The 12,336-nt window shown below is 41.4% G+C and overlaps 1 protein-coding gene across 3 annotated transcripts in view; it reads left to right on the top strand.

Moving 5' to 3' along the window:
* LOC110486995 (autophagy protein 5) overlaps positions 1–8,080 on the top strand; it is a 34,541-nt gene extending 26,461 nt beyond the window's left edge. For all 3 annotated transcript variants that reach the window (XM_036945732.1, XM_036945733.1, XM_021558888.2), the window contains one exon: positions 2,813–8,080. In XM_036945732.1, the coding sequence (XP_036801627.1) occupies positions 2,813–2,949 (137 nt within the window). In that variant the 3' untranslated portion in view covers positions 2,950–8,080. The remainder of the gene's footprint in view (positions 1–2,812) is intronic.
* Positions 8,081–12,336: the final 4,256 nt, after the last annotated feature.

Here is a 12,336-nt window from a genome sequence, read left to right on the forward strand (position 1 = left end):
GGGATGAATTTCCCTTGTCATAGTGAGAGTGTCAGGGGAGCCCCCCCCCCCCCCCCCCCCACGTGTGCCTGCTACTGTCACCAGGGGCACAGTATGTGGAAGAGAGAGGGAAAGACAGAGAAAGTGAGATTGCAATATGAATGTCAGTACTTGTGAGTGTATTGATCGTATGTGTGCGATCGTATCTGTGATCATAGAATATACATATAAATTGCTATGTATGGCTGTACGTAGGGCGGCCTAGCGGTTAAGAATGTTGGGCCAGCAACTGAAAGGTCGCTGGTTTAAATCCTAGAGCCAACTCGGTGAAAAATCTGACAATGTGCCCTTGAGCAAGGCACATAACCCTAATTGCTCCTGTAAATCGCTCTGGATGAGCGCATCTGCTAAATGACTAAAATGTTAAAATGTACATTGCTGGAACGGCATCATGAACACAGGCCACAATCGATAATGCAGTCATTGTTTTACTTTCTCGAGAACAGTAGTTGGTTTAAAGTGGGATCAAGTTATTTCAATGTAATAAACCTTAAAATTATACTAAGGGAAACTGAGTTAACAAATAATACATAGAATGTATACTTGTTTTATTTATTGAATTAACAAACTTATGCAACACCCAATTCCCCTGTGTGAAAAATAAGTTGCCCTCTGGCACTCAATAACTGGTTGTGCCACCTTTAGCTGCAATTACTGCAACCAAATGCTTCCTGTAGTTGTTGATCAGTCTCTCACGTCTTGGCCCACTCTTGCATGCAGAATAAATTTGTGGATTAGGTGTGGAATTTGACTAAGCTATTACAGAACTTCAAATTAGTTTGGCTTTTTAACTATTTTCATGTAGACTTGATTGTGTTTTGCATCATTGTCTTGCTGTATGACCCAGCTGAGCTTCAGTTTCAGCTCACAGATGAATAGCCAGACATTCTCCTGTAGAATTATCTGAGACCGAGCAGAATTCATGGTTCCTTCTATTAAGACAAGTCGTCCAGGTCCTGAGGCAGTAAAGCATCCCCAAACCATCACTCTACCACCACCATGCTTGACCGTTGGTATGAGGTTCTTACTGTGGAATGCAGTGTTTGATTTTCGCCCGACATAATGTCATCTCATCCAAAAAGTTGACTCAAGTCTGCCAAAAAGCACCTGGATGATCATCAAGACTCTTGGAAGAATGTTCTACAGACATATGATTCAAAGGTAAAACACTGCATTCCACAGTAAGAAACTCATACCAACGGTGGTGGTAGTGTGATGGTTTGGGGATGCTTTGCTGCCTCAGGACCTGGACGACTTGCCTTAATAGAAGGAACCATGAATTCTGCTCTGTATCAGAGAATTCTACAGGAGAACGTCAGGCCGTCCGTCTGAGCTGAAACTCAACTGGGTCATGCAGCAAGACAATGATCCAAACACTTGATCAAGTCGACATGAAAATAGCTAAAAGGCAACTCATTTGAAGTTCTGGACTTGCCTACCTGGTTAAATAAAGGTTCAATAAATAAATACAATTTTAAAAACCACATGTTGCTGAGTTAAGCAGTTCTGCATGCAAGAGTGGGCCAAGACGTGAGAGACTGATCAACAACTACAGGAAGCATTTGGTTGCAGTAATTGCAGCTAAAAGTGGCACAACCAGTTATTGTGTGAGCAATTACTTTTCCACACAGGGGTATTGTGTGTTGCATAACTTTGTTTATTAGATACATTTGTAAAAAATATATATATATATATATAATAATTAAAAAGTGTTCTTTTGTAGAATCGGGTTCCTCTTATGTAATTAGGTTTTGGTTGAAAATCTGATAACATTCATTATCAAAAATAGTGAAAATCAGAAAGTAATTCAATATTTTTTCACGGCACTGTATTTCCATACTATATACCAGTCTGCAGGTGGTGGGTGTGCCTGAGGAGCTTCTTACTAACCCTGGATTCTTCACTTTCTAACGATCGTAACGGTCGTTCAGATATTACGTGTACATGCAACAGTATGCATCTTTTGGTAACGTATAAGGAGAAACGGTCAGTGTATGTGTGCATGTGTGTGTAGTCATATAGACACTGAGCTCCTACATGACTTGGCTACGGCCCCCTCTAGTGTTTTGACCCCGCCCTTCCCCTCAGTGCTCTGATATGAGTGGGTGAAAGTTCGTGACCTGGGGCCCAGTGTCTCTGAAGGGGTGGGGCTACTGTTGCTTTGAGTAAACCAGTAACTTACAGATATCGATGTACACACACACAACATATGCCCTTCAGATGCGTCTACCTGCTGGCAATCTTTCACACATTTCATGCACGTAGCCATACATCCAAACACAGAGCGCATGCAGATTATCATACTAACTCTCTCTCTCACACACACACACACTCTCTCTCTCACGCACACACAGAAACACACACGTGCACACCTCATCGGGCCATCCGAGTGAGGCTAATTTGTCTTGCTATGTGACCCGTGGTCAGTCCCTGGGTCAGGCCTGGTCACTGTGATTGATTAATCTGTCTGTCGCTAGCCGAGAGCCTTCGGTCATTCTGAGGTGAGAGGGACAACTTAAACACACGCTCACTTAACTATCGCTTGCACACACACACAAACTCCCACACTGTAATCTATGAGTGGGGATGTTTTTAAGAAAATTCTAGCATTTCTGTTTGTAGAAATATATGGAGTCCGACACAAAGTCAAAAGGATTTTTAAGTTGGAGCTCCCTCTCATCCTCCATCTCCCTCCCCTCCCTCCCTCCCTCCCTCCCTCCCTCCCTCCCTCCCTCCCTCCCTCCATGTCTCCCTTTTCTCTCTCCTTATACAGACGAGTCCAAGCGCTACCAGGTGGTGATCCATGGGATTGAGCCCCTGCTGGAGACCCCTTTGCAGTGGCTGAGCGAGCACCTCAGTCACCCTGATAACTTCCTCCACATCAGCGTCATACCCGCGCCTAGCGACTGACACCCCTGGCAAATTTTGTAACACCCGGCAACTAGGAATGTTGCAAACTCCGAACGGACTCTTTAGAGAGCAGGAAAACCCACGTGACTGGGGGGGGACGAAGAGTGACGCAATCGCAGTGTGACGTCATCTCATTCAACTTGTCTCAAAAAGGAGCCCACCAGGAGAAAATGTACCCTTCTGTTCTCCATCTCTTTTCCTCTCCTCCTTCGCCCTCTGTCTCTTTTGGACCATTATGTGTTTGGGGAAAGTTGTTCCGCCCAAAATGTGGAAGGCTAAGCAGAAAGAGGGCTGATCCGTTTAAAAAGAGAGGCAGCAAGATGCCGCTTACCACCTCCTCTCTCCTCTTCCTCCTCCTAGAGAAAGAGACAGAGCCCCAACATGCCTAGTGGGACCCCCTACAAACAGAAGTTGCCTTAGTTTTCCCGAGTCACATCATGCGCTACACGGCTGGACGTTCATAAAGTCACACTGAGTTTACATGGTTGTACTGTATGCCACTGAGGAGTGAAAGGGGATTTTTAAAGACACTTCTTCATTCTTTCTCTCACTGTATTTTTATATTCTCCATCTTCCTCACTGTATTTCCTGTCTCTTTCTTCTCTCTCTTCCTCCCTCCCCCTCTTTCTCTCTCGTGTCATTTACTGCCGATGCTCTCTCATCTCCGTAGCTAATTTATCTATTGGAATTCCTTCTGCTACTAATGAGACCGCTAAACTTCTCTCCATGCCAAGCCTTGGGGTTGTGTGTGTGTAATGTAATTAGAGACATAATTTAAAGTCTCCTAGAGGGGGTGAGGAAGGTGTGAAGAGTACGAATGGAATCATGTCTGTCTTCTCTCTTCCGTGTCAAAGGGAAACGGAGCCAGACATGTCATTTGGAGTGTGTTGCAGTCGAAGGGGAGGGAAACTTTTGATGTCACACCTGTCTTAGCACGTCGGGCTTCCTCATTCGCCGCCTAGGATGATGGGAGAGGGGAGTTTACAGCTCAGTCAGGGCTGGGCTCGACGTGGGGTACTGTCTGAGGGGTAGGCATGTGCATACGTGTGTGTATGTACATGTCTGTATGGGTACTTTTTACACATTTTGTTGTTACAAAGTGGGATTAAAATGCATTTCATTGTCATTTTTGGTCAATTATCGACACAAAACACTCTGTAATGTCAAAGTGGAAGACAAATTGTAACATTTATTAACAAAATGCAAAAAAATTAAACTACTATATCTTGATAAGTATTCTCCCCCCTGAGACTACATGTTAGAAATGCCTTTGGCAGTGATTACAGCTGTGAGTATTTTTGGCTAAGTATATAAGAGCTTTACACACCTGGATTGTACACTATTTGCCCATTATTCTTTAAAAAAGTATTCAAGATCTGTCAAGTTGGTTGTTGATCATTGCTAGATAGCCATTTTTATGCCTTGCCATACATTTTCAAGCAGATTTATGTCAAAACTGTAACTAGGCCACTCCAGTGTAGATTTGGCTTTGTGTTTTAGGTTCTTGTTCTGCTGAAAGGTGAGTTTGTCTCCCAGTGTCTGTTGGAAAGAACATTGAATCAGATTTAGCCTGTGCTTAGCCTTATTCTGTTTCTTTTTATCCTAAAAAAAACTCCCTAGTCCTTGCTGATGACAAGCAAACCCATAACATGATGCAGCCACCACGATGCTTGAAAATATGGAGATTGGTACACAGTAATGTGTTGTATTGGATTTGCCCCAAACATAACGCTTTGTATTCAGGACAAAAAGTAAATTTCTTTGCCACATTTTTTTGCAGTATTATTTAAGTGCCTTGTTGCAAACAGGATGCGTGTTTTAGAATATTTTTAATCTGTACATGCTTCTTTGCACTCTGTCATTTAGGTTAGTATTGTGGAGTAACTACAATGTTGTTGATCCATCCTCAGTTTTCTCATATCACAACCATTAAACTCTGTAACTGTTTTTAAATCACCATTGGCCTCATGGTGAAATCCCTGAACAGTTTCCTTCCTCTCCGGCAATTGAGTTAGGAAGGACACCTGTATCTTTGTAGTGATTGGGTGTATTGATACACCCTCCAAAGCCTAATTAATAACTTCACCATTCTCAAAGGGATATTCAGCGTCTACTGTACCAATCAGTGCCCTTCTTTGCGCGGCATTGAAAAACCTCCCTGTCTTTGTGGTTGAATCTCTGCTTAAAATGTCCTACTCGATTGAGGGACATTAGCTAAATGTATGTGGGGTACAGAGATGGGGGTAGTCATTCAAAAATCATGTTAACCATTATTATTGAACACAGAATGAGTCCAATTTATGTGACTTGTTAAGCACATTTTAACTCCTGAACTTATTTAGGCTTGCCATAACAAAGGGGTTGAATAATTATTGACTCAAAACATTTCAGATTTTTTTTTAAATATACTTTTTTGTAATTCCACTTTAACATTATGGGTTATTGTGTGTGACACAATCTCAATTTAATAGCTAAATGTGGAAAAAGTAAAGTGATGTGAATACTTTCTGAAGGCACTGTGTGTGTGCGTGTGTGTGTGTGTGACTGCACACAGCGGACACAGACTTTTGACTCAGTCACAAAGACACATGCTGATGATGAAAAGCAGAGCTAGACTCTCATCTTGCTGACATATTTGTCTTGTTGGGATTTCCCAGTCAACCTATTGGATTGAGTTGCTCAATACTGACAGCTCTGGCTGTATCTCAATTGCAGAGATTTTAAATATCTCTATTGCATGTGTATACTGCCATTCCTCCTCCAAGCCCTTGGCAGCATGTCTCGCAACTCACCCAAAGGGATCCTCGGCAATCATTTATTTTTCATTACGATGGGGAAGTACAGGTAACTGCCACAATAAAGCAAACCCCAACATAAAGTGTCTTAATAGGGTGTTGGGCCACCAGAACAGCTTCAGTGCACTTTTACATAGATTCTACAAGTGTCTGGAACTTTATTGGAGGGATGCGACACCATTCTACCATGTGAAATTCCATCATTTGGTGTTTTGTTGGTGGTGGAAAACGCCGTCTCAGGCACCACTACAGAATCTCCCATAAGTGTTCTTTAAACCCCCTATGCTTTTTTCAGACCCTCTTTCAGTCTCTAAGATTTGATTCATTTAGCAGACGCTCTTTTTCAGATCTCTTCTAGCCTTGGTAGCCAAAATAATGGGTACATGGGTACATGACCCTGAGAATGATGGGATGTTAATTTCTTAATTAACTCAGGAACCACACCTGTGTGGAAGCGCCTGCTTTCAATATACTTTGTATCCCTCATTTACTCAAGTGTTTCCTTTATTTTGGGAGTTACCTATATATGGGACACAATGTCTGACCCCTGTTCTCCAATTGTCCCTCTGTTCCCCAGGTCATCACTTAGTTCATCCTGTTGTGGTTGTTGTCGTGTTTTAATTCATGGCCATCGTCATTAAGGCTGAGGTGGCAACGAAAGGTCACTAAGCAGGTCACTGGGCATGCTCTGTACTTAGGCAGTGTGATGATTGATGTTTGTGTTTTTTTTGCTTTCACCATCAACAACAACCCCAAATGCTCCCCCAATGTGTTCCAACAATAGCCAATAGCCACTGTCCTAGTCATTGGCACTAGATTCCGCGAAACCGAGCTCTCTCTCACACACACACACACACACACACATTTGTTTGTGTTTAACATGTTACAAGGGGCTGAGAGCAGTCAGAGGGTATCAGACACATGAGAGTGATTTGTAATTTAGAGGAATCCATGACTGTATTCCCTCCATGCTGCATCCCCGTGGGATAGAGAGCAAGATTAGGGAGAGAGGATGAGTGCGTAGCTGAGGTGGCCAACGGGCCTTTTCTCGGCACAAGCTCACTAAGGGGGATTTTCTGCTCTATATTTCTACATTTGGACTCTGAGCTTATTTACAAATACTGTAGTTTTTCTTCCACCACACAAACACACACACACTAGTCAATATGCAAACAAGGGTTCTGAGGTACTTTTCTGTCCCTCTGCTGTTTGTCTTTTATCCCTTCCTCTACTTTCTCTTGGTGACAGCGATCATACTTACAGCACAGGTACAAACAGAACCATCCAGTCAGTGGAAGCGTTACTAATGAAATATTTCTTGATTAACGGGCGCTATCTTCAACTATCAGATCTTACCTGGATTCAGCGGTTTTCTCACTTTTAACTCTGCAACAAACAACAAAAATCTGCATTATTTTTCTGTTTTTTTATTTGTTTTCTCTCCAAATACACTATTTTGCAGTGGCTTTTCTTTTGTTTGCTACTTACTGCAATGATTACAATAAAATGCTGTAAAAATGTTTTTGTGTAGAATTAAAAATGAAATTGTTTTATACTGTAGTTCTGGGCTATGCCTGTCTTTTTGTTCCTGTTCTGGTTTGAGTTATCATGATTGGGGTTGTTATGCATCTTATTTCTACATCAAATGTTTTTATTTCTATATGAAAACCTAATCTCCCAGAGTTTGTCTTTGTCATTTATTGGTGTTTATTTGAGGTTCAGGGGGTTGTAAAGGGTGTACAAAATGTATCTGTGAATCGTAGACTTAGTTTTATTTTCAATCCTTTAAAAAAATAGCTTCAGCCCGTTTCTGAATCACTATTGTCTACCCTTATTATTCCATGTTTATCTCACGATCTAATCTCTTTTCAAGAGGGATGTGGTCTCTCTCTGGAATAAGGAAATGGCCATCCCGTCCCAGTCTCCACTTGTTGTAAACTAGTCACCAAACACATCTAAGAGATTACTCTCGTCATTGTTTCTTTCTCTTTCAATTCTTGGCACTACAAACACAGAGCGCCTTCCCTCTCTGTCCATCTCTCTCTTTTCCTCCTGCTTCAAAGGATGGAGAGAATTATGTCTGTTTTAACGAGGAAACAGCCTTTGAAGTTTGTAATTATTAAAAGGACAGAGTTCAGCTCTCTGGATGTTAGCAACCCTAGCTCTTTCATTTGCTTTTAGTCACTCCCTCTCTCATTCCCTTTGTCTTTTCTCTCTGTCACACACTTTTCTGCTTGTGTATACCTTTTAATGACAAGTATTGAGTTGATGAAAGTCAATCTGAAATTGTATTGTTAGTTCAAAAGGAAAAAAATAAACTACTGTCTAGCCAAAGAGTCCCCCCTCCTCTCTCTCGCTCTCTGTTGATGAGGATGTTGAGGTAAACCAGAGATGCTGGAGACCATAAGTCTCATGTGAAGTTATGAGGTGACTGGAGACAACTTTCCCCTCTGCCACCCTCACCCCGCCCCCCTCCACACCGTGACTACACAAACACACAAATACAAACCTTATCTTTCTTACACATATTCTCTCTCACACACACACACACACAGGTTCCCTTCCTACCTCAAGCATACCTGTAGCCAGGGGTAAGAATGGCTGTCAGAGGAGCAAATAACTCTCTCTCCTCTCTCTCATTCTCGGGGGTGCCCTCTCATTTTGAGTGCGTCCCCCTCCCCTCATCCCACACAGGGGCCAACCTGTCATTAACCTAGGCCCCTAATGGGCAGGTGCTGAAGGCAGAGAAAGAGAGTCACTTCAAGGCCTTTACGGTCACTCGCCTTCATCTACATCCTCCCATCATTGTCTCAGTCGCAGTGGCTGAGTTTACTGTATCCTTTCTCTGTCTCTCTCTCTCTCTCTCTCTAATAACTGCTGTACCCACCTCCCAGCTGTAGCCTCTGGCTCAGGGTGAGTAAGTAAAGAGGAAGACTGTAATTTGTCTTTAATAGACTAGAGAATTTGACCCTCAGCCCGTGTGTGTGTGACAAAAATTTAACATTTTGATTCACTGCTTACTAGGGGTGAAACGGTACGTGTATTCGTATTGAACCGTCCGGTACAGGGTCCACAGTGCACGGTTCGGGACGCACTGCAAACCGAACAATACATGAATAATATATTATTGCTAGAAAAATATAGATATTTAATTGTAAAAAAAAAAAATTGCACAAACCAGTGGCGTATAAATTAACGTGGGAAAAATGTAGTAATAAATAGTAATAAAGTTGGTTATAGTTGTCTGCAGCTCCGCTCATTCGTTTTTTCACTCCAACGAGAACAGAGCTGAGACCGTTGTAGCAGCAATTACCTTATAAAGGAATTAGCAGTTAGCTAAATGCAAAGGAGCAACCTGGCGAGCCAGAACAAGAAGACGGCCGAGTATCATTCAGGTCTGCCGTCTGGGAACATTTCGGTTTCCCTGTAAACTATAACGGGGATTACCAACGAGTGGTGGATAAAACATCTACAGCATGTAGGCTCAGTTCATTTTGCAGATAGCCTATTAGAGTGGTAATATAAGTAACATGACTCCTCATTTGCGCCGACACCTCAAAGTGCCAATCCGTGGGACTAGGTGAAAAAAATGAAACGGCAAACACTTCTCCCCACAGCCTTCAGACAGCAATATGCGTCTGACTCCGGTAGGGCTAAAGAAATCAACGCAGCGACAGCAAAATTCATAGCAGCATGTATGCGACTCATATCCGTGGTAGATAATGCGGGGTTCACAAACATGTTTAAAGTGGTCGAGCGCGCTTCACTATTCCTTCCCGTACACATTTTGCCCAGACATTAAAGCCTGCTTTATACAAACAAACAAAAACTTGAGAGCGAGTTGTCAGAAACGCGGTCTCTTGCTCTAACAACAGACAGTTGGACGTCTAGAGCTACAGAGAGCTACCTTACTGTAACGGTTCATTTCATTACGGTAGAATGGGGATTACAAAGCCGTGTCTTTCAAACACGTCCCATTGAGAGTAGTCACACCAGTGTAAACTTTGGGGAAGAGCTAAGGGCAGTAGTTGCAGTGTGGAAATTGGAGAGGGATAATGTAACGATTCCTGTGACCACTGACAACGCTAAAAATATTGTAAATACAGTTGCACTAGCTGGATTGGGGAAACATATAGGATGCTTTGCTCACATTATTAATCTAGCATCTCAAAAAAAATGTCAGTGGGTCCAATCTCGCCTCCTAGCAAAGATCAGGAAGGTGGTATCCTTCTGTCATAAAAGCACAACTGCTGCACATGTTTTCAAGACAAAACAGGAGATGCTGGAGCTGCCAAACTACAAACTAGTCCAAGATGTCCCTACTAGATGGAATTCAAGCCATGACATGGTTGAGAGGTACTTTGAGCAGAAAGTTGCAGTGTATTCTACACTGACTGATCAAGCCGCGAGGAAGAATGTCAAATATATTGTGACTTTGTCTGAAAATGACATAAGACTAGCAGAGGAAGTTATCAAAGTGTGCAAACCTCCCAAAACAGTCACAACACTGATATGCACTGAGAGCATTCCATCAGTTTCCATGGTCCTGCCTAAGAAAACAATGATCCTGAAATCAATGGTGGCATCTGATGAAGATCCTGCAGTAAGGGATGTCAAGACTGCTATCAGAGTTAACCTGGAGCCTAGATATGCTGACCCTGGTGGCCAAGTCTTCTTACACAAGAGCACCACTTTGGACCCCCAGTTCAAGTCCCTGCTGCACCTGGATGCTGCTGCTCATCTGAGAGTCTACAATGAACTCACAGCAGAGATTGTGACCAATACACAACAGGTGTTGTATTTATTTTGTTTATGTGACATTCATTATTTTATTAATTAGGAATTTAACAATTCATTATAAGGTAATAATTGTAATTGTCATAATAGTGTCTGATATATATTTCTAACAACAAATCATATTTTTAAAGCCACTTCAGAGAGAGTAATTGTCATCTAATTTTATTCTGCAGGGTCAAGCCACAGGAGCCAACCCCTCTCCAGAGATGGTAGACTACTCCAGAAAAGGAGGTGACCTCATACAGGGAAGTGGACTGCAATTCCCCTGGATGCTGATCCACTTACATGGTGGAAGACCAAATAGTTAATAAACCTTCATGTTGCCATGTTAGCAAGGCGCTACCTGGCTGGGCTGACATTGTCACAGTAAGCCGATCTGTGCTCACTGCAGATCGCGTGGAAAGACTAATCTTCTTAAAGAAAAACTTGAAAATCTGATTACATAAAAAAAAAAATCAAGTAATCAGTCTCAAGTGGTCCTATTTTGTTTAAGGCACTGCTATGTAACTTAATTTTGATATCTGCTGCTGGACTATGCACTGTTGTTGAAGTTCTGTTTTAAATGACTATTTTATTTCATGTTTTAAGACAGGCACTGTTGTTTTTTGTTGTCCATTTGTTTCCATCTGCTCCTGGGAATTGAAGCTACCCTGTTTACTATTATAATACATGGAAAATATAAATATAAATGACATATTTCTCAGACATTTATTTTGTCGATGTATCGAAACCGTACCAAACTGTGAGTTTTGTGAACCATTTCACCCCTACTGTTTACAGTATTTTTGAAAAACTTCCTGAAATAAACAAAATGCAATGATGTAAATATTTATATTTAGTCCATTGGGACTTTTCTCTGGCCCATCTGAGTACATGAAACGTTTTGTAAAATGCACTCACAAACAGGGCCTAAAATTCCCTTTTTGGTCCACCAGCCACTGTGTTAGGTAGATTTTAAAAATCTACCAGCCACTCAGATTTTTTACCAGCCAAAATAAAAATGTTTTCAACAATAATTACACCAATAAAACAAGAACACGGATGAGCATGCTTTGTAATGTTTCTAAAACAATAAATGTATTACTAATGAAAATTAATGTGGTATATTGTTTAATTTCATATCATTTTTTGTGACCTGAGCCTATAAATATCACAGATGAGACAAAAATGTTCACCTACCCCTTTAACAAATGCAAATGACCTAATTCAAAACCTAACTTTGTTCACTTTATAAATATATTTAAACAGTATGGCACTACTTTAACTAAAATGAAAAACAAAAAGGCAATTAAAACTTGTTGATATTTGTTTGTTAATAAAAAATAAAATACATCACTTCCGTTGTTTGGCTGTGCCTATTGCACCTTTCGAAAATGAGGTGGATAATTAAGCCTTGGGGAACAAGAGGCGGTTCTGTATCATAAATACAGTCGCAGGTAGATGGGTTGACTGGCCCTCGTCTATCGCGTCGGGCCGAATAGCTTCATCTGCATGTGGCTATATTCATGATAGAGCACTGCCTCGCTTGCCTAATTGCTTTTACAAAACTATTACCAACATATTAAAATAACAATGAATTAGATATTTTCATTAACGTTATTTTGAACAAGAAAAAAATCGAACAGAAAAGGTGGGAGATTAACGTGATAACGTGATTTGAGATTCATGTACCTGTGAGATTGAGAATCTGACTAATAGTTGCGTTGTCTTCTCTTTAGCAGTTGAAACGCAAACATTTAAAAACAACGTGGCTTGTGAACAAAACAATGTAAATAGCCAAGAAACACAAGAACAA

This window comes from Oncorhynchus mykiss, chromosome 2, assembly GCF_013265735.2.
Source record: "Oncorhynchus mykiss isolate Arlee chromosome 2, USDA_OmykA_1.1, whole genome shotgun sequence".
Lineage (NCBI taxonomy): Eukaryota > Metazoa > Chordata > Actinopteri > Salmoniformes > Salmonidae > Oncorhynchus > Oncorhynchus mykiss.